At 38.4% G+C, this 23,806-nt stretch overlaps 1 protein-coding gene across 2 annotated transcripts in view; it reads right to left on the minus strand.

Moving 5' to 3' along the window:
• Positions 1 to 119: 119 nt before the first annotated feature.
• LOC310891635 (E3 SUMO-protein ligase RanBP2-like) overlaps positions 120 to 23,806 on the minus strand; it is a 43,498-nt gene continuing 19,811 nt past the window's right edge. Inside the window, exons 21-29 of one of the 2 annotated variants that reach the window (XM_083853877.1) lie at positions 21,216 to 21,380; positions 20,255 to 20,359; positions 19,284 to 19,348; positions 18,292 to 18,409; positions 6,559 to 6,627; positions 5,081 to 5,265; positions 3,952 to 4,110; positions 1,617 to 1,736; positions 120 to 284 (exon numbers count right to left, since the gene is read on the minus strand). In XM_083853877.1, the coding sequence (XP_083710003.1) occupies positions 135 to 284; positions 1,617 to 1,736; positions 3,952 to 4,110; positions 5,081 to 5,265; positions 6,559 to 6,627; positions 18,292 to 18,409; positions 19,284 to 19,348; positions 20,255 to 20,359; positions 21,216 to 21,380 (1,136 nt within the window). In that variant the 3' untranslated portion in view covers positions 120 to 134. Of the gene's footprint in view, positions 285 to 1,616; positions 1,737 to 3,951; positions 4,111 to 5,080; positions 5,266 to 6,558; positions 6,628 to 13,049; positions 13,624 to 15,001; positions 15,328 to 15,470; positions 15,745 to 17,308; positions 17,449 to 17,601; positions 17,701 to 18,291; positions 18,410 to 19,283; positions 19,349 to 20,254; positions 20,360 to 21,215; positions 21,381 to 23,806 lie in introns of those variants that run through there. The other variant, XR_014577656.1, reaches the window with a different exon arrangement.

Raw genomic sequence — 23,806 nt, forward strand, 5'->3', positions numbered from 1 at the left:
CTCAGCTTGGGATGGAGCAGGAGCAAGGTGGCTTGAAACTGACCATAAACTTTCAAAACAGTCAGGGACAGCAGAATTACAAGTGAAAGGTTTTGCGAGAAAAAATTTGAATCAAGATTCTCAATTTCTCCAAACTACATTACACAATGCTTTATAAGGCTTGCATAACTATAACAGAAGAAGGTACCTGTAAGAAGAAACCTTACCTTTAAATTATCTAACTGAGCTTGCATGCTTCTTGCTCCATCATCTAACTTCTTGTTCTGTTCGTTCGCGTCACTTAACTGAAAGAATCAAAAACCATTCAAATAGCTGTAGATTCAAAACTCACTTTTTGACTTAACCATCACACTGAAATACTTTGATGTGATTGCTAAATGATTAAAAGTTCAATTTTTTTCTTCTCAGCATGGACAGTGATAGAAACAAAATCACTGTCCACTTCCTCAACAAATCACGGGATGGCCGAGGTGGGAAGGGACCTCTGGAGACCATCTGGTCCAACCATCTTGTTTAAACAGGGCCACCCAGAGCAGGCTGCCCAGGACCACGTCCAGGCAGCTTGTGAAGATCTTCAAGGACGGGGACTCCTCAACCTCTCCAGGCAACCTCTGCCTGGATAAATAAAATAGTCGTGGCTCTTTGTTGACTTGCGGCCCAACCTTTCCGCTTACAGGGGAAGAATAAGCACAATACCTCTTTAGGGATATAGGCACTACGTATTTGATTACTTCTCATAAAGAAATGACACAAAAAATGGAGTGCATGTTTCAAGAATGGTCTAATGGCCTTGGAAATAGAGAGGGTGAAAGTTTTCTTCTTGCAAGAATGACACTGTTACTGACCATGCTCTGTGAGAAAAGAATACGAGGCAAACTATAACCTCCATTTAAATATAAGTAACGTACTCTATGGATACAACAAACATCCCGATCATCATGTAAGTCCTCTGTGAATACTTCAGTTTGCACAAAAGAGAAGGACAAAGATTTTACTGAGACTAGGAAGCAGATGATTTTCATCAGACTCAAGAGCATCAGAACTGCAATTCACTGAAGGAGCAATGGTCAAAAGAGTTTACGTAGCAATTTGCCTGTCAGCATTTAGGTCAGATTTAAGTCAAGTGAGAAGAAAACTTTAACTCTGTATTATTGTGAACCACTGTCTCAGCGTGTCTTTAAGAACAGAGAAAATATTCCTTTAATTAACACTTTCAAAAATAACTGAAGATACTGAGTAATCATGGAATTAGAAATACACATACTACTTTTTATTTAATAGAATCAGCAGAGCAATTCAGCACAGGGTGGCTTCCATTATAAAATACTTTCTCTCTATCCAATCTCAGTTTGCTTCAAAGGATATGGTTAGTCTTTCCTAAAATCACCTGTTGCTACAGGGTCAGGGGACTAACTCTAATTTCTTTAATACTGGAAAAGATCTGAGAGACTAAATTTCACGTGCTAGAAAATGAAGCAGAAAGTAATTACAACCATTCACACAATTCTTGTCTTACAGAAACAAAATCAGCAATTTTGCAAACAACTTGTTCAAATGTTTAAAATTGTTGACTGTAACTTCTAAAGCTACTAATAACAGGAAATAATTAATCTTGCCTGTTTTTTTAGGGAATCATTCTCATCCATCACAGAGTTAAATGATGACTTCAGTCTACTATTTTCCTCAGCCACTCCTCTCAAGGTTTCTTTCATTCGGTTCATTTCGGTATCATGTTGCTATAGAAATATCAAATGTTAAAGCATGATTAACAAGAGCGTATTTTAGAAATAATTCTCAACTAAGTTCCATTTTACTGTTAAAATAATAGGACAAACTTCCAAAGATCAAATTTGTAATTCTGCATGGTCCAATCTGCACATACAACCAGTAGTGAAGAAAGCAACATCCACACCACGTAGTAAGAAGAAACAGAAAGAAAAATGGGAGCCATAGGGCTTGCATATTCGGGGTTTTGACGATAATTTCACAGTGCTTCAGGGATTTGGCAATAATTGCACAGGCCACTGGGTTGCTGTAGGTGGTGCCAGGATGTCTAAACCATCCAATTCCATTATTAAATCGGGTACCATCCATATCATAATCAACTGTATCACTTCATTCCTGCCAAATGTTTGTCTAGTCTGTTCTGAAGACCTGCAAATACTGGAAGCACCAGTCTTACTGACCTCTCTGACCCAGTGGTTGACTGCTTTTGTTTTAATCTAGTTTTTCCTCATACTTACCCTGCCACTACTTCTATCACAGACATGGAAAAAAAAAAGATTACTTTCTTTCTCTTTGTGGCAGCCTTTTATGTAGCCAAAGATTGGCATGTTCACGTGTCCCTGCATTTGTTCATCACCCTGCATGTGTACAGATGATATTTCTGTTCAAATGCAATACTGCACACTCTTGCCTCTGAAGCATTGCGCTTTTCTCAGACCTACTACCTCTTCAATTTGTCAAGATCAATTTTAATCCTAACCTTCTTTTTCAGCATGCTTGAAATTCTCCCTCGCTTGCTATTCGCTTCAAGTTTAACAAGCGTGCTCTTTCTCACCATCACACTTCTCACTGAAAACACCCAATACTGGACCCAAAAGAGACTATTCCAGAATCTACTATGTACATTCCTTCAGCTGTGAAACACTGTCTCACTACACCTTACCACCAACCTTACTTCAGCTGTCATACTTTTCTAATATGATTATGAAAACGCCACGTAAAACTGTACCAGAAACAATACAGCAAAGTCTAGACATACATATAACTAGTACTCCTCTACTAGCCATGCCTGTTACCTTGTCCTAATGGAAATCACACTGATTTGACAATTTAGGATTAACACAAGCTCGTTGCCATTTACTGCAGTGTTTTTGGCATGGCACTTCGCATGGTTTGTTCATAGCTTGCCAGGACATATATTTATTTATTTAGCTGAGAACCAACATTAAGTTGATGGCTGTGTAACTCTTTCCCATTTGAAAAGAACGGCATCAGATTTTTCTAGTTGACTCCACTTGACCTCCACAAGTTTTTACAGATAACCACTAACTGCTCCTGGCTTTTCAACACTTCTCTAACCTGTGTGACACTTTTAAAGCCACTTGTGTTTTTTCTAAAGACATCTTTAAAATCACTTTTACGGATTTGAACCATCTATCTTAACACATTCCTTCCCTATTGAAAGTTGAGGTCCTGCTCCCCTGACACCTTTCTCCCTTTTTTTCCTGTATCTACATACTCCCTCAATGGCTTGTGGGAAAGGTTCATATGCACACCTCAAAGGAATTTATATTCTGATCTTATGGTTTAGACGCAGAGTACATATATTAAAGCACTTCTCTTGGCAACCTTCAGAATAACAACCAAAACTTTTTACAAGAGCTACATTCAATAGCAAGTCCCTGCAAGAACGGTGTCAATAATTACCTCCTCTTACACCAAAATCATACCATTTCATTTCTTGCCACAGCCCCCACGTTCGGTTGAACTTCGAGTGTTTTTTTTTTCCAGAAATACTCTTTGCAATTTATTATGTCATAAAATCTCAATGTGTCTTAAAGCCTTCCCAAGAAAATCTACTTCAGAAAGAGCTGATGCAAATATAATCATTTAAGTTACATACAATTAGAGATTCATCACAATTTTTTTCTGTAATAAAGGTCATATAATTTTTGCAGATTTAGAAACAAATTATCTTAATTTCCAGATTTTAACAGGAAAATGTACCTACACATCCCACAATTAAATGCACCATTTTGAACTGGAAACCACACCAAACACCCTAACAACAGTTTGTTACTTTTTATTCTCCATCTTTCATTTTGGGGTTTCAAACACTTTAAAGAAATAAGCATTATATCCAGCAAACATGTGATGACTTAAGAAAACTACAAGCAAGTTAAAATATATGGGGAGCAATAAGAATCATTACATAAGTTATTGTACCTTATTTATAATTCCAAATCTTGCCTGAACTTCTTTCTCAGCATGTTTTATTGCAGCCAAAGCTGCTTCACGTCTGTCAAGCAATGTTTCTCGCTGAACTAGAAAATATTCTCGTCTCTGAAGTTCCAGTGCATATTGCTCCTGTGCTGAACGCTCTCTCTATGCCAAGGAAAAAAAATGTTGAAACGGCTTCAAAACATATGAAATTATCGATTTATAGTGAACTAGAATTCTTTCCTCTGCAGATATGCTTAGGTTTTGTTTTTAATTGTAGTGTTACACAATAGCTGACTAATTATAAGTATCTTAATGGCCATCTACATTCAGCTTCCTCAAACGCTAACACAAACTACTTTGATTTGTGGCAGGACTGCTTGGCCTTCCAAAATACAAAATTCAACTCTGCATGGCTGTTCGAGCAATAGCTTAGACAACTAAAAGTAGGATTTTGCTTCCAAAACTTTTGGATAATGCTATTATCTGTAAGACAAAAAATAGTCCAGTGCCCTAAACACTAGATTACTATATTGTTTCTTCAGTTAGTGGGAAGCACCCCCAGGAAAGTGGTGAGAAAAAAGATACACACAATTGTTTTGATCTCGTATGGTACAAAAGACAGTCCCAGCAGGAAATCTAGCAAAAGCACAGAAGCTGTTACAGAATAAAACCAATGCAGGCTTGGGAACTCTTTAGTTAGTGGCCCAAGCCTGCTGGTGGATAAACTGTTGGGAGTCATCAGCAGCAGAAAAGGAAAGGCAGAAGGGATGGTCTTCACAGAAGGTCAAGAGGGCAAGCACTCTTGAATGCCCAGAGTGAAGAGAATAGTTTCAGGTGCTGTCAGGAGAAGCAGTGGTTGCAGGTGTTTCTCTCCATGCCCACACTGCATCACAAAACACAACTCTTGGAGTAATAGCACTGCATTCAAACTCCCTGAAGCAGAGCAAATATCTGATCTGATCTAACCCCTACCCAAGTCAGGGCATCATTATCAAATCAGTGAACTAATTTAGGGGAAGAGGTGGATGATGACAGTGATATAGTTAGTAATTTCTGAATTCTCTGTCAAAAGTCAGAATCTTTGTAACATTACTGAGCATTACAAAATGTCTGAGGCCATTACAGTTCCTACCTGGAACTCCTGATAGGTGACACACAATTCGTTATAAATTTGACTGATGTGAGGTAGTATTAGGTCTTGCCTATTGAATTCTTGAGCTTCAGTTCCACTCTCAGTCTTCCCTACCAAACCACCAGTAATATTCTGTTCACCATTTTCTTGTGCACTTTCAGCCAAAGAGGATGGTAAGGTGTTATCTACAGAGAGAGAAAGAACACACTTTACATTAAAAATATCGTCTTAAATAAATAAAGACTGCTGATCCAAAACAGTGAACATGTATTTTAAGCATTTACAGTGACCAGTATAGAGCAAGAAATATTGAAATGAAAAATCTCCTAAAGAATTAAGGAGAAATGCTCAAAGTTTTGTTCCATGACTTTTTTTTGACTCAATCTATGCACAGACTGAAACATGATGTAGCCAAAGTTTCCTTTTTGTTATGGCTTCAGGAAAGTGATTAACTGCTGACTAGACCCTGACCTAAGCCAATTAGGCCAGTCAATTGATTTAAGCTAACTGAATGGGACTTAAAAAACTACTGGACATGGCATGAGAAATTGCTAGACAAAGAATCACAAGATGGTTTGGGTTGGAAGGGACCTTAACCACCACCCAGTTCCAAACCCCCTGCCATGGGCAGGGACACCTCCCACCAGACCAGGTTGCTCAAAGCCCCACCCAGCCTGGCCTTAAACACTTCCGGGGATGGGGCACCCACAGCTTCTCTGAGAAACCTATGCCAGTGCCTCACCATCCTCTGAGTCAAGAATTTCTTCTGTATGTCTAATCTAAACCTACCCTCTTACAGTTTAAAGCCATTCCCCTAGATTTCACAAACAGTTAAATAACCAAAATTGTCAGATAACTGAAGGGAAGTATTGGGATCTTCTAGGGAATGAAATGTTGTAAGCCCAACTGCATACTGGTACCACATAAGGCAAAGATTACTTCGGTGATGATAGCAGAAATAGAAATTTGGGTACAAAAAAAATCAGAAACATCCAGACACAATCCTGGGCAACTGTGTCTAGGATGCTTGAGCAGTCTGGACAAGGTGACCTCTTGTTTGGACAAGATGACCTCTTGTTTGGACAAGATGACCTCTTGTTTGGACAAGATGACCTCTTGAGGTCCCTTTCAATCTCAACCTTTCTGTGATTCTGTGAAAACTCAGGGCAATGGGGAAAAAGTAGTTAAGGATAGGTTGTGGATGGCAGGCAACTGAGGAAGAGAAAAGGGCAGACAACCAGAAGCAGCATCAAGAAAAAGGAAAAAGGTTAACAGATAAGAAATGATGTAATCAGGGCTAAGGGGTGGTACACCACCACAAGAGACAGTCCTATGGTTTATGGCCCAAGAAAAATTACACTAATTAACATAATACGCAAAATTTACATATCTAAACTATATGCAGAAGTTGGGTGCACAAAGGTATTTTGTATGAAGCAGAAGTCCTGTTCAATATCTGTCTCAGAGGCTTAACTTACCGACTAAGTTGAAAGCCAAGTTTCCGGAGTATTTGGACGCCTGATACGCAAACAAGTCTGAAGCAGTGCCTAAACAAAGTGAGAAGATTTGGTTTTCTATCAAACAGGATGGGAAAGTCAAATGTTTTTCTAGTCCTTTAGGGAAAACATTTCTAATGTCATGTAGTCAACAAGAATAAACTGCAGAAGTCTCTACAATATTCTTCCCTTCCCGTATATTTAAAGTTTGCACATCACTTCTCAGAATGACAGTAATTATATTGAAAAAAAAGACATCTCAAGCCTGCAATACATGAACATTGCCTGTGCTGGAATCTGGCTCTTCAGCTGACTGCACGTGCGCTATAGCCTCATCAGCTGATTCAGTTGGTTCTCCTTTAGTTGTAGGCACTATATCAGTAGAACTGGTGACATCATTCTCCTGAGATTAATAAGGAGTAAAGCAATAAAAAAAATAAGCAAGAAGGAGCCTAATATTCAAACCACTTTAAGTCAGGACAGTAAGGACAGTCATAATGAAGAACTCTCCCCCCCCCCCCACAGTGCTATCAGTTTCTTTAACTACAACAGCAGTACTGAAGACGCCACGAAATAGGCACCATATTAAGTTCCCTGACTCCCACTCCGCTACAGCCCTTCTAATGCTTCAGAACTGCTCATTACTCCGTTCAACGGATATTTTCAGGAAACTCTGGACAAAAACAAGCTGTGCATCTATGCAACTATGCCTCCTAGAGACAACATAGGTGGCAACAAATTCTACTGAAATTAAGGTGGGTTCAATCTGGAAACAACTAGAAACCAGGGGCCCACACTAGATGAAATTAAAGATGGCCACCTCAATTCGCATTAAAAAAAGTTGTAAACAGCTAGGGAAAAAAATTGTTATTGGAAGCTTTCTGACAGTTTTCTTAATTTCTTTCCTGACGCTTACCACACATTGGACACTAACTTTACAAGAGACCCAAGTACCTCTGAAGCAGTATGCTTCCACAAAGATGCAATTTCTCTTTGAAATCTCTCTGAAATCAATTAATTCTTGCATACATGTTCAGAGGGACATTACTAGCCAAAGCTGTTTATATTAGGAAAACAGCTGCACCTCCTTTCTCTCCCTGAGAAACTTCAGATCTGAACCTCAGTTCCAGTGTCAAAGACTTGAGGCACAGTCAGAGGATTCAAATAACTTTTCCCCAATACATGTTTTATTCCCCACAAAGCGAAAAGTATCAGGTCTTACGAGTGTGAAAATACTTCTACAAATTCAATGACAAAAAGTTGTATAGAAATTTAGTTCATACTTCAGTGTTTTCAATTTTAATTTCTGTCTGAGAGTCTTCTGGATTATCACCCTTAGTATTACCACTAGCACCAGACACAGATGGAGAAGGAACCATCAGAGTTTCTCCTTTAGCCTTCTCCTCAGGAGCTGTTTTCTTTTCCTGAGCAGTAACACATTCTCCTTCAGTTTTCAAGTCAGTTTTGCCTGTGATGTCTCCTGCAAAGAATAAAAATTAATAGAAAAGAGCTGGTAAGGCAGCTGACTACTGAGGTAATTTTGGGCAACTATGTTATCAAATAACACCGTGATACACGGGACAACGTAAAGTACGACTTCAGGAACTTTTCAAATAGCATCATTATTGAAAGAGCGGAAGGGTAATTCCGCTCAGGGTGGCTAAAGAATTGTCATTTTGCAATACCTGGTTTTCTATTGCTATCAGAGAGTTTCCAAGCAACGATGTGAAGTTCAATCTTGCAACTGCCACTACTGCTAGCTTCCTTCAACATTTACTTATATTTCTGATAGCCCAATATCTACCACCTCTTTCTAGCACATAGAACCACACATCCTCAAAAAACAGACCTCCTTTGTTACAGTATCTATCCAGATACCCACTTATGCAACACTAAAGTTAGAGGCACTTCCAAAATAACCATTAGCATGAAAGCAAGCAAATTCTGTCTTCTGCACTTGTATTATTACTCTTATTATTAGGGTTAGTTGGCTGTCTGTCTCCACTTCCATACCCACTTTCAAGGGAATTTAGCAAGTATTCTTCTAAGGCTAAAACTTTCCATAAGAGACACAGCTACACTGATTCACAGTCTGCTCCAGTCGTGGCAGCACTTTCAAACATTTGCAGTGAATTAATGGTAGCTGGTCATCTTCACGATGTTTAGACTTCCCTGAGTTAGCTGAACAACAGCTCACCCCTTCTCTCCACCCGCGGCCAGTTTTCAATACTTAAACTGACAAATGACATCTGATTTACAGACTTATAATACCTGTTAATGCAGCTAGCTACTTAAAAAAAAACAAACCAGTTTTTTCATTTATATTATAGAATCATCTGGCAATCAATTGCATAAGCGTTTAATATTTCTTTTTAAAACGTATGTTATAATTGCATTAAGTATGTCTGGACCTCCTAAACATTCTAAAGGAACAAAACATATTAAAGGAAAGGTTAAACCTCTATGTTAAAAGTATATTTTAACTGATTATTATATTTCTAAACTGAACAGAAATGCATTTAATAGAAACTAATAAAATTGCGTGTTGTACTTTGCACAATATTTTAAACTCAGTATTTATTACCTGTTTCCACACACATACCTGTATTTTGAAATGCATCAGTTCCAGAACAATTAATGGTCTTGTCTTCTATTCCTAGACCTCTTCCACTTCCAGTGAATTCTGACTTTGAATAATCAAAACATTTGGATAAAGACATAGCTGTCTTTTCCAGTAAGCTGCCTATGTCATCTGCAGAATATATAAAATAACAATAATTATATTTTGCATTTGAGAAGCTGACATTGAGAAATCATCAAGGACTTATTAGAAATGCTTGTCACGTAGTCACGTATATTACAGGAATCAAAAAATGCTGAAATGATCTGACAAATGAATAAATTATTGTAATAGCTTAAACCGATGGAAGTATTATTTAGTTTTCAGACCAAATTTGTCTTTCTGAAGTTTCACAGCTTGCCTTCATATACTAATTTATCTGTAAGTGAAGTCTAATAATACACTGTTTTTCCCTGCTGTCCATATGCAGTAGCAACACGCATTTCCCAAGAAACCCAAAGACATTCTAAATTTTAGATACATATCTTTAAATTAAAGTCAAATGTATGCAATATGAGAAGGACTGCTACCAACTACTTCAAGCAAGACTTAAACACAGAAAGGCCGGGAGACATTTCTTCAAGCATTCTTTGTGTTCCTCATGCAGTAGTTAATATTCCCAAGCTGGCTCCCAAATATCAGAAATCCCCGTTCAAGAGTGTCTACTTATTTAAAATGAAAAAATAAAAGTACTTAAAATAAACTTAGGAATAATACAGTTTTAGTGCGCATTTATCTCGAAAAAGACATCCAAGCACCATTGTTTGGTATTACCATCGTATATTTTGGAGCCTTCACCTTGATATTTCTTTTGCGTTGGTCCTGAAAGGTTATCGTACAAGAAAGCACAAAGACATTTAGCATAACCAGGATTTTCAGTGACAATGTATGTCACGACTTGCTTATTTAGCAGCTAAAATGCCTTGTTACAGAACTCTTATTATAAATTGTACCACTGAAAATGGAAGTGTTTTTTTTTTTTTTCTGCAGCATATACATGTCAATGACAACCATTCATATAAACATCATAGAATATCCGAGTTGGTAGGGACCAAGAAGGATCATCGAGTCCAACTTCTAAAGAAGCAAATGTATTCCTCACAGACTGATAAGGCAATACTGATAGTGTTACATGTAAAAACATTTGAGATACCATCAGATACAGTGATGAGGGTGACACAAAATAAGGGCATAAAAACAGAATTAGATAATCATGTAAACAGCTCCATCTATCCTCACATCTAGGCTTTTCATATCAATGTTTCTAGCTCTACTTTTTCCTTTTAACTTGTAGTCACATACTGAAAAAAAAAAGAATGACAGAAGGGTTCGGAGGTTGGACTCGATGATCTTGAGGTCTCTTCCAACCTAGAAATCTGTGATACTGTTAGATTATATGCAAAATCAGTTAAGCATACATTAGAAGAGATCAGACTTGAAGCAGTTTTCATCATCTTAGTTGTATTTCACTGCCTCTCTCTGCTATCCTTTAAAAGCAATTAACTACAATATTTTCTTAAATACTGCTTTATAACAAAGTAACAAAAAGCTTTGGAGAAACCAATCTAGCATTTTCTCTCATGCAAGCCTTACACTTTAAAGTCTCAGCAATAGCTTTCTAAAGATCAGTTTTGAAAACTACTTGTTGTTCCAGAAAGACAATTCTGTAACTTAAAGGAGAATGTTTCTCAGGAAGAACACAGCATCAACAGCACCACCAAATGCTACCTGAGTTCTATTAAAAGGAAACAGGACAAGTTGTTCTGGAGGAAGTAAGGCCAGATACATCCAGATTTTAGCTGTTAAAGAACAGAAATCTTCACCTCACGTTTGGGAGGGCTCCCGATCCTAGACAGCAATCATTAAAATGGCAAGATACTGAGGAGGTTCGACTTTTCAGAAAAAAAAAATCTGAATTCATTTAATGATTCCCAGGACCCATCTGAACCCCCAACCCAACTATGTGTCTAGCCCAAATCCAGCTTGCTGTCTCTCTCAATCTCTGATTGCTTGTGGGTGTTTGTACAAGATACAACTTCCCTCGCAGCACGAGTTTGGATGCTTACTGTCTGTCTATCCTCTGAGCACACTGCAAGCATTTGACCCATGGAACACCAGTGCAAGAGAACAACCCTAACACTTGTCTCAGATAAAAGACAAAATTAAAGTGTCTTCCTATAGAGTGTCAAAGGCTTTTGAAACACAAACATGGGAGGGGTCTTTGTTGCTAGACTATGGACAGATCAATTTCCTAATCCACCATGCAGAGCCATAAATGCTTGTGTCAGTACTAATGGAAACTGAAGAATCATAATCCACTTCATTTATTCATACTGGTGCAATGGACCTTGCCTTCTCTGGTGCTTTACATTAACATGTAACATTGCAAGGGAAATGATAGCCATCGTAAATTGGTCTGGTCCCTGTGGCAGTCTCTTATGAACTACGGGCTTGATTCTTTGCTTGGCTAGATATGAAAGTTTCCTGCTCCTTGAAAAAGCCTGACCACTAGGCTTCAGGAAAACTCACTAACACTGCCAGCACGTTTTAACGGCAGCAATTGCTGTAGCAGCAGGAGATAGGAAAGAAATGAGTTATGCATATGCTTCATACATGACTTAAAACTTCTAAGACGATCCAAGTGTTACTACACCCAACCGGCAGATGAGTTTTATGAGTTTTAAGCAAAAACGAAGCACCAAGCCGCTCAGGCTGCATTTTGGGGATGCTTACAACCTGGGACGGCAGATTGCTGGGGAAAGAACAAGTTCAGACCAGGATGAGACCCCAGGGTTCTGGATCCCACCCGCCCGTTCCACCACGCGGCTCCACGGCGGCCGCAGCCCCTCGGGGCAGGCAGAGGACCGGCTTCCCGCTGCCTTTTCCCCCGGCCCTCTCAACGCCCGCCCCGGATCCCCGGGCCTCGCCACGGCTGCGCCCGCCCTCACTGCGGCCCTGCGCGCAGGCGCAGGAGGCGGCGCTGGCGGCGCCCGTTGGGGCCGGGGCCGCTGGGCTGAGGGGCCGCGGCGGGCGGAGCGTGGTTAAGGGGAACAACGCCGACTCCTCCTCCCGTTTTGTGGAACTGAAACACGGGAGAGCACAGGAGCGGCTTACTGTTGGGTTACAGCTCAATATAATGGAAACACGGGTCAAGTTTGTGCGCTAGGGGCTTACAGTGTAATGCTTATGTAAGCAGCATTCCCTCGAGAGGCTGAGGGAAGGGTTACTCTCGCTTTCCTCAGAAAAAAAGCATGACAGAAATATGTAGTGTCTATTATCATCTCTAACTTATATACAAATGGTTATTTTGAAAAAATACTGACAGTCCTGGCGCTGAGATGTAAGGTGGAAGTTAAAATAACTTACCCATGCACATTCACCCCTCTATACCACAGCTTTCCAGATAACACTCAAGTAGACAGTTGTCACTAAATGTTACCAGCCACTTTAACATACCAGATACAAAAAAAATGTGTGGGTCTGGAAGGTAATTTCCCAAGCAAGTATGAACTAAATCCTGTGTCCAAGACTGCGCATAAGAACTGCTCTTTACCTTTCAAAATACTCAAGTGCCAAAGAGCCTGCAGACAGCACAAATAGCATCCACCTGACCAGCACCTGACCAGCTGCCTCAGCTTGCTCACTGCTCATCAAAACGAGCATGCTTCATGAACATGCTGCAGTGAGCTTCATGAGCTCACTGCTCACAAAGTTTCGAAGGCCTTCACTTTACTGACCATCAATTAGCACAGATAGATTATCAACATCAATTAGCATGCAATTAGCATGTTCAAAATAAGTATGCAACACATTATGCAAATTGCTTTTCAACAAGCCAAAGTGAAGACAATAGTTATTTTAACAAGACTAAGATTTAATTTTTAAAATTTGACATTCAATACAAATATGTCATGATAACACAAATACACCCAAAATATGCCAGTGTCTGAACTTATTTAACATGCAAAAAAATCAATTAGAACACAAAAAACAACCATAAGCTGTAATTTTACATTTATACATCAGAAGTGTCCTTTTTAGAGAAGCTGAAATAATTAATCAATAACATCTAAATACTAATTTATACTGCTAGAACATCTGTATACTCAAAAGCCAGAATTCTATATTTGCCCACAGTCTGTAATGACAACTCTTCCACTTACTAACCCTTTGGGAGAACCAAAGGATTCGATCTTTTTCACAACATCCATTCCATCTTTCACAAAACCAAACACCACATGTTTAAAGTCCAAGTGTTCTGCTTTTTTGAGAGTTATGAAGAACTGAGAGTTATTTGTATCCCGACCCCTATTTGCCATTGACAGCAATCCAGGACCAGTGTGCTTCACCTCAAAGTTCTCATCTTCAAATGTATCTCCATAAATTGACCGTCCACCTGTTCCATCATGGTTAGTTATATCACCTCCCTTAAAAAAAAAGGCACAGCATTTATTCAAATCCCAAAACACCAACCAATAGCACAGTTACATTCTCTTCCAAAATAGAAGAGTTTCCATTCAAAAAACACAGGTAAAACCTCATTCTTAGTTATCACAAGTACCATATTTACTTGTATATAAGGCTTTCCAGCTTCAGCAGCTTTGCTCATGGTAAAAAAGCATTACTGGGATGTTTCTCATTTATTCTGAACACAGCATTTTATCTTCCTGTTCCACATGGCAACTACTCTAAGCTGGTCATTTCCACTGTCTGCTTCCTGCTTCACTCGGCCCTTACAACTGGCAACCACAATTCTCTCTATTCTCAGTCCCTGCAGGCACGAAACTGACCACCCAAAAAAGGTCATGTTACCACTGATCAGTACTTTCCTGTTTCTGTGCAGAAAGTTTAAAGAAAAGAACAATAAAGGTCATACTTCAGATTCAGTTAATACCCAATCAAGACTGGAGAGTTTTTTACTCTGATGACAAGCCATTCGTATATTACTATCCATTTCTGAATGTGGAAAAGATTGTGCCCTGTCTTGAGGGATGTAGCGTTATGCAAAAGCACTATTGTAGCATGTAAGGAATTTGGATTATTTTACCTGTTTTAAGCCATTATACCTCATATTGAATATTTGGAAGAATTTTTGGAGTGAAGGGAAGGTATACGTGAGCAGATATCAATCTCCTAAACCTTCAGAAATTATGGAGAACTTGCTAGTGCTACTAAATGCACACAAAGATTTAACAGCAATGCTGCTCACATCGGGATTCACGAGCAATGCAGGAGGATATACTCAGTTTTCATTAAGAGTTTTTAGGACAAAGCCACTGCATGATACGAGAAATAGAAGACCTTTTTAGACTGAAATTGGAGTATCTAAAATATATGGAATATTGATTTTGCAGTGCAGGTCATCTGAAATATAAAGTGTTCTTCAAAAGGTGGAAAGTAAGTGTTCTTAGCAGGTGAGCATATGGAAGCTCCTCTCTTTGGAAAGAGACGGCTCTGAATGTTCGTTTTGGGAAGCCTTACTTTCCTTGCTGCTTCTGTTCAGCAACAGGCCCCTTGTCTGTGGGAAGAAGAAATCTCTATCTCCATTATTTCTTCTACACTAAAATGGCAGCACTAATCAACACTAAAGCATCAGGCAGCTGGCAAACACAGTTAAAGAGCATTCAGCTTAGGGCAGTACATGCTGCTTACACCATTGCTCATCTCCTTGCAGGGAAAGGAGAAGAGTATCTTGGACTCTAGATTTGTGCTGCCACCGAGCATGTGCTATCCTGTGATTTTTGTAGTGGCACTGTTAGACCAGATGGGTTTCGTTCCCTCAAGAAGTCTTCACGTTATGCCTACCTGACACACAAAGTCAGAAACTATTCTGTGAAATTTGGTGTTCTTAAATCCAAATCCTCTCTCTCCTGTGCACAGGGCCCTGAAATTTTCAGCTGTTTGAGGGACAATATTTGAAAACAGCTCCATGGTTACACGTCCTAAAGGTTTGTCATCAGCAGAAACTTCAAAATAAACAATGGGGTTGGTGTCCTTTGACAGTCCTGCTGGCAGTCCCTTCTTCAGTTTTGACAAGCTTTGCTGGCAGTCTTCAAATATCTTCTTGAAAGTAGCAGCCATTTCTTGACTTTTAAACCTCACTGCAAGTTGTTCTACTTTTATTTCTCCATCTGAAAATAAATCCAAGAACAGGTTTCTTTAGCTCTAATTCCAAATAGTCAGATACAAGTAGCTTTTGTTTGGTATAGTCTCCTCAGAAAAAAGCCACACAAAGATCTTTTAAAAAAGTGAAAAAAACACCAAAACAACCCACCTGCATAATCCGTGGCTGTCCAAATTAAAGCATTGTTTGATGTATCTGAAGGTACTAAATTCATTTCTTTGGTGATAACATGGTTTGCACACACTTTAAGAACTTGTTCCCTTCTCATTAGGACTCTGTAACATTTCTTCTGTGTATGGAAGAGGATCTTTATCTCTCCAACACCACGCTCCTTCCACTGAGTAGCATCTCTATCCCATCTATAAAGTTTGGCTCTCTCTTTGAAAAGAATTTCTTCATCTTCTTCTCCTGATTTTACTTCCACCTAGAACACAGCACAGTAGAGTACCTATGATTTCCCAGAACTGCTGCCACCAGCAGGATTACATCTTACACACTTATTATGATTCTGACATATTACAATGGGAAATTATTCCATGTTTTCCTTTCTTGAATGGTTTTGTGCCAACAGCTCTACAGACCTTCATCATACACTGAAATAAAACGCCTGAGCTTTTCAGAATTTAGGAGCCCAATGAGCCCCAGTGTTTGAAATGAATTCTAGCACTGCAACACTACTTCCCTGTGCTGCACGAGGTTTTACCTTTTGTGTGCATTTTTCTTTTTTAAGAAAGCTACCAATTGTTCTGGCATGTTCCCCCGGAAAATTTCATATGTGCCGACTGATGTGCACACTGAGAAGTGAGAATATAGTGCTATTAGCATTCCAGGTGTTACCTTTTCAAGATTGTTAAAGAACTTAACATTTGCATCTGAACAGAATAAATATCAACTGTGAATAGTAAATTGAGGGCTGACAGCTGTATCTCCTTGTCACTTTATGTATGCATATTACCTGTCTCTAACATTCTTTAGTTAAGACATCTTCCAAAGATATGGAAGACTTGAGAGAACTGGAGAAATAAGTGACAGAGAAGCTTTTCTGAAGGGAGAAGTGACATTGAAGGAGAAATGAAACATCAAGTAAGGCAAGAAAGAAAACAACAAGAGTCCTAATATAACAAACAGATGAGGAAAGGCACACAATTTTTTTTAAGAAGGAAGGAAGGCACGTTACAAACTACGTCAGATTAGCTGTTCAAATTATAGGATACTAAATATTGTTTATTTGTGCTGTGGCAGTCTTCTTTAATAATTACACCGATCTGGAATTAAATTTTATTCTTTATAGAAAGACAAGCTATAACCATCTCGAACTTTTTACATCTTGTTATACACACTAAGGCTAAATACCAAATCCAGACACAAGCAACTGCATTAAGCCTCAAGAAGTTACAGAAGGCTACCTTAAGTTAAGCTTTACTGAAGTTTAAGGCTTTACTTCTTGAAAAACTATTTCTTTTTGAATTAAAAATAGTTTCCTTAGCCTTGTGCAGTTAATTGTGCTAGACCTTTAATGCTCAGTGATTCTAGACGCCTCTCACCTAGCTTAGAGCAAAAATTTCAAATTGGGTGGCTTTCAGAGAACTGAATCTACAAGTCATCAATAAAAAATCCTAACTGAGTTGCATTAGCAGTGACAATTGTTCAAGCCCCCCCAACACACCTTGTTTTTCAAATATGCTATAATAAATCAAATTTACCTTTTAGAAGTTACTTGTACAAATTTTCATGATCTACACTGAGTCAAGATATAACAACCTGAAATTTTGTATCATTAACTGATGCACCAGATACTTTCCCCCAGCGAGAAGTTGTACCACCAGAATTTCAAACAGCAGGAGATTCTACACAGGCAGCACAAGAAAAAAGGACCGAAGCACAACAGACAGAAAGCATAAGAAGTCAAGGAAAGCATTTATAAAAATTTTCTTTGTTAGCAGATATGCTTATCTTAATGTTCTTTTATATTCTGGAAGTTTCTTTACCTCTGGTAAGGAAACAATGGGCTCAAAGTGGATATCATCATTATGTACGACTTCATCACCGCTATCATCTTCATCTGCTTTGCTGGTTGTCTATGCTCCAAATACGGTTGCTCCAGTATTTGCCCACTTGAAATCTTTATCTACAGTTAAGAGACTTGCATTTTAAACATTTTGCTGAGAAGTAAAGTTACACAAATTTACGTAACTTGACAATATGCGGAAGCTTGGTGCACAAAGGTATTTTGTATGAAGCAGAAGTCCTGTTCAGTATCTGTCTCAGATGCTTAACTCACCTTTTGACCCAAAAGCAAAGTCTCCAGAGTTTCTGGAAGCCAGATCTGCAAATGACAATTCTGAGGTATTGCTGAATCCAAATGAGATGGTTTTGTCTTCTATCAAACAAGATGGGAAAGTCAAATGCTTTTCTAATCCTTTAGGGAAAACATTTCCAATGTCATGTAGTCAACAAGAATAAACTGGAGAAGTCTCTACAATATTCTTCCCTTCCCATAAATTTAAAGTTTACTGTCATTCTGAGAAGTGATGTGCAATTATATTTAAAAAGAAGAGATCTCAAGACCTAGTTCAGTTCAGCATGCCACTTCTGTGCAGATCCACAGAGCTTTAATAAGTACTCACATGGCATTTAACAATAAACCAACAGCATTGCTCTGGAGCAGTCTCATTTGACCATATAAGAATTTGAAACACTGAAATACTTTCATTCCCCTTCATGTTTTCACTAGATTGGTACTCACGCTTCAAATTCAATATCGGTACTACATCTGTTCAATGCAACAGCTAGATTAGATAAACTGTTCTACAGGAAAAGCATACTTAAGCTCCTAAAAAGACAACAATATACGTACCCCTGACTTTACCTTGTGTTGACTCTGAAGAATCTGAATTACTTTCTTTTTTAGTTGTCAGGTTTACAGGTTTGTCATCACCTACTGATAAAGCCTGCAATACATTAACATTACCTGTGCTGGAATCTGGCTCTTCAGCTGACCGCACGTGCGCTATAGCCTCATCAGCTGATTCAGTTGGTTCTCCTTTAGTTGTAGGCACTATATCAGTAGAACTGGTGACATCATTCTCCTGAGATTAATAAGGAGTAAAGCAATAAAAAAAATAAGCAAGAAGGAGCCTAATATTCAAACCACTTTAAGTCAGGACAGTAAGGACAGTCATAATGAAGAACTTCCCCCCCCCCCACAGTGCTATCAGTTTCTTTAACTACAACAGCAGTACTGAAGACGCCACGAAATAGGCACCATATTAAGTTCCCTGACTCCCACTCCGCTACAGCCCTTCTAATGCTTCAGAACTGCTCATTACTCCGTTCAACGGATATTTTCAGGAAACTCTGGACAAAAACAAGCTGTGCATCTATGCAACTATGCCTCCTAGAGACAACATAGGTGGCAACAAATTCTACTGAAATTAAGGTGGGTTCAATCTGGAAACAACTAGAAACCAGGGGCCCACACTAGATGAAATTAAAGATGGCCACCTCAATTCGCATTAAAAAAAGTTGTAAACAGCTAGGGAAAAAAATTGTTATTGGAAGCTTTCTGACAGTTTAATTTCTTTCCTGACGCTTACCACACATTGGACACTAACTTTACAAGAGACCCAAGTACCTCTGAAGCAGTATGCTTCCACAAAGATGCAATTTCTCTTTGAAATCTCTCTGAAATCAATTAATTCTTGCATACATGTTCAGAGGGACATTACTAGCCAAAGCTGTTTATATTAGGAAAACAGCTGCACCTCCTTTCTCTCCCTGAGAAACTTCAGATCTGAACCTCAGTTCCAGTGTCAAAGACTTGAGGCACAGTCAGAGGATTCAAATAACTTTTCCCCAATACATGTTTTATTCCCCACAAAGCGAAAAGTATCAGGTCTTACGAGTGTGAAAATACTTCTACAAATTCAATGACAAAAAGTTGTATAGAGATTTAGTTCATACTTTAGCGTTTTCAGCAGTAACACATTCTCCTTCAGTTTTCAAGTCAGTTTTGCCTGTGATGTCTCCTGCAAAGAATAAAAATTAATAGAAAAGAGCTGGTAAGGCAGCTGACTACTGAGGTAATTTTGGGCAACTATGTTATCAAATAACACCGTGATACACGGGACAACGTAAAGTACGACTTCAGGAACTTTTCAAATAGCATCATTATTGAAAGAGCGGAAGGGTAATTCCGCTCAGGGTGGCTAAAGAATTGTCATTTTGCAATACCTGGTTTTCTATTGCTATCAGAGAGTTTCCAAGCAACAATGTGAAGTTCAATCTTGCAACTGCCACTACTGCTAGCTTCCTTCAACATTTACTTATATTTCTGATAGCCCAATATCTACCACCTCTTTCTAGCACATAGAACCACACATCCTCAAAAAACAGACCTCCTTTGTTACAGTATCTATCCAGATACCCACTTATGCAACACTAAAGTTAGAGGCACTTCCAAAATAACCATTAGCATGAAAACAAGCAAATTATCTTCTGCACTTGTATTATTACTACAGAGACCAAGTACTTTTTTCCTTATTGAACAGCATTAACTCACATGCTTATAATCTAAGTCTACTATCAGCAGAATTAAACATTCAGAGCTGTAGACAAGTTGTTTTTTTTTTCTTTTGGTCTTTCAAAGGCATCTTGCAAAGCTCAGCTCTTCGTATTCAGAAGAAAGGCAGGAGTTTCCAGGTAAGAAGACAGTTTGATGTTCTTGTTTAAAGGCCCTCTAAAATGTTCTTTTCATTCAGGTACCACTTACTGATAACAATTCAACATACTGAGGTTAAAGATGCATTTTAAGCTGCAGCTTTTCTGATTCCAGTGCAAGTGTTCCTAAAACTATCTCAGGAAAAATCAAATTAACCTCAGAGCCCGGGTGTCCTCTAGATTTAGAGCTTAAATCTCAGTATAAAAAAAGTTACCTGTTGTGTTTTCAGGCATATCTTTTGCAGAACCCTGCAATTTCCTTTTCTTTTCTTGATAGAGTCTTCCATTAAGGTTCTTAACAGCTGTTTCATAGTCTTCATCTTAAGTATAGGAAACAAATGTAAGTTCTCAGGCATCGTCCAAGTACAGAGAAGTCTGTTAAGCCCTTCAGACTCACAAGCCTAGCAAGCACACACAACTTCTGCTAATGTTTAAGTTTCACTCACCAGCAAGTAAGCCTTCACTTCCTATTTTGCATGTGTGTGCTTTGGTGCACTCTTGACTCTTTTTCAGTCTAGATGTGTGGCATGGGTTTCATGCTTTCAGAAAATCTATTTCTTATTAATTTTATTAAGAGTACCACTAAACACAATTGGGAAGGGAGATGGAAGATCTTTTGTATAAAATCAAGCAAGCCTAGATCTTTGTGGGAGGCTGCTCATCATCTCTTATTTCCTGTTCAGTGAAACGCTTCAGAACTGCGATTTAACCAATTGCTACTGAGTAAGTTAAGAGGAATTTAGTTGTATACAACTAGAGTTGATGTAAAATATTCAGTTTCTCTGTTAAGAATTTGCTTTAGAATAAAGAGAAACCAGTCTACCATTTATGGAACCTGAGCATTTTTATTTTTGATAAAGGCTGCCTACCACTTGACTCTCAAAATACTTAGAGATACGCCTCTTGCTCGAATATTTATGTAGTCTTACCTAACCAACTACATTAGCAATGAGTCAGAGCACCCATATAGCACCAATGCAAATTCCTTTTTGTCATTCCTGGCCCTCCCTTGTTCTGTCCTGAAGACTCAAATGTACATCTTTGGCACAAACGAAGATAACACAAACATTACCGCCCATCAGTCCAAACTAGTATTAGAGCGTCTATTGGTTTTAATAGTATTATACCCTTTCCCAACAAAAAGGCAACACAAAGATCAATTTTGACACTCCTTACCATCATCCTCCTCACTCACATATCCAGGCTTATTCTTATAGCAGAAGAATGTTGAAGGTAGTTTAAGAAAGCCAGCAAGAGCTCTCTGCTCAGGGGTAGGTGTTAACTCGTAAACAATTATAACCTCATCAGTTGGAAGATCATCTTCTGGCACTGTCTTCTCAGCTTTGTACAGAAAATGAACAAAGCATTAAAACTAAATTAGTTTAGAACAGGCAGCAACATTAGTCCAACACTGCCATTATTACAGAGCTGACTTAATTCTTAGGTGGTTAGAAACATACATATTCGGAGCCTACATATTTTTATTCAACCACAGGAAACAACAGTTAAAGTTACAGAATGCTAGGACAAAGCATGCTAGAACTTAATAATTTCTGAACTGCATGCCGAACTACGACCTGTTCTATTGCCTTTGAAATTCAAGCCTCAGATCAGTATCAAACCTGCATTTTTATATTGTTAGAAGGATTATTTATGTCCTTACACCAAAGGAAATAAGATTATGGAAAAAGAGCCATATAGGTGTCATCCAGAGAGGTGGAGAGGAAAAATGCAGGACTGAAAAAGAAAACGTAAAGCCACCTACAGCAACATGTACTATTGAATTGCTTCAAGTGTTTGAAGTTCCAGAAAATATTAAATAGCAACTGAGCAGGACTTATTTCAAATTAGTTAATAAAAAGCTCAAATTTCCCATAAGTAATCTCAACTTAATTACCATAGCAGCTGCTGCTGAAACTTTTAGTGTTTTAAGAGTAATCTCATAGCTTCACGTTACTGGAATAACAAAATACTGCTATCAGCGTAAAGTTTAACTAGCTTTCCCAGCAAGGACAAATACTATTGCTGATTTTATTATACAATTTCTTCTGCTCTCTCCTTCAACATCAAATTGCCTATTCCACTTTCACTGAATAAACACTAATAATCGAAGGTTAAAGCTAATAATCTCACATCTTTATGCATAATAGAATAGAAGCAAAGAGGAAGGATGCATCAGTTTAAGGGTCACATGTGGAGTTCCTTTCACTTGTTTTTGTTTAGAGGGGTAATTTACAAAGTAAAGGCTTAAGAGAAACACATTGGTTAACTATTAATAAGAATTACCCCATAAGCACATCAATATCCATATATCATCTGTTTCCAAGAATCATTTGATTGCTTTAATAAGTCAGCCCACTTGATAACACAATAACATACTGCACTAGAGGTCTGCACTAAGATAGTCAGCAGAATTTGAAGTGGGCTCTCAAAAGCTCACTGTTCTTTTCATAATAAAATATTCGCCAGCTTTGTGGCACAACGTAGTCAAGGTGGAACCTAAAGCTTCAGCTAGGAATTAATCAGTTCCTGAGGAACACTGATTTTCCTGCTCAAGCATTTTGACATTCATTTCTGCAAAAAGAGACAGGGAGAGAAGATAAATTTAGTGTTCCTAGACATGCCCCGATACTCTGGCACAACTGACATATTAAAATAAAGCTGCTTTTTAAAAGTAGCTTTCCCATTTGTATCTTCCAGCAGAGTAAAAGCAACCTAAGTAGTACTAGAATAAAAGCAGCATTCGAAGTTCTAAGCCCCAGTTCAATTATAAGTGCTTTTGCAGTGTTGCCTGCTCCACATTTGTCCCAGCTGATTAACTTCTAATCAAGGGGAGTCAATCACTTCAGGTTCCTAATATAGCATAGAGAGAAGCTCAAACTCATAGCCAGCAGTCTTATCTCAATAGCTCTTCTGAGCCTGTATAAAGTAAATGCAGTACTGTGTTACAAAGGTAGGCAGGTATGCTGCCTGCTAGCACATGCTTTATTCATTCAGATTAGTTAAGCAAGTGTCTCACTTTGGTTGAGTAAATATAAAAACTGAATAAAACAAACGTCAAGAAGTCAGTTCAGATCAATACACAGGTAAAGTTCTTCACACGTTGATCAAACACTGATTACAATCCCAGCAATCCAAACATCCACTTGAAGTGACAGAACACTTGAGCAACAGAAAGGATTACAATGTGCATTTGCCCTCAGAATATGAAGACTGAGCGAGATGTTCATGGGATCACTTAAATCAGTTTCTACTCAGCCTCTCCACAAGAAAGTTAACTTTGCTTATTTAAAATTGCTGCAAACAGATTAAATGTATTTTCACAGGCTGCGATGAAAACAGTGCCATGCACACATACAGTATATTCCTAAAAGGCTGTTGATTTTGGGATGATACAGCTTTCTACTCGGGGAAAAAAATCCACACAGTTGTTAGTATATGGAAGGAACAGAAAGAGCAATACCGCGCACAACAGTTGGAAGCAGTTTCACTGATGTAATACATTTTTGCTTTTATTTCGTCTTTGATATAAAGATCATGTAGATGTAAATATCTAGCTAGTCACAATAATTGTTTTGTCCCCCCATACATATCAGCGAGTATCTGCTAAATATAAAAATACTGAAGTTTAAAACTTAACACATGCAATTGACTTAACTATGAATTAAAATTGTTAAAATACTTGAGAAAAGCTCATGAGAAGAGCCAAAGAAAAAGCTAAGAAAAAACTAGTTGTTTCGCACCTCAATGGAAAATGACTTATGAGG

This window comes from Anser anser, assembly GCF_964211835.1.
Source record: "Anser anser genome assembly, contig: HAP1_SCAFFOLD_415, whole genome shotgun sequence".
In the NCBI taxonomy this organism is placed as follows: domain Eukaryota; kingdom Metazoa; phylum Chordata; class Aves; order Anseriformes; family Anatidae; genus Anser; species Anser anser.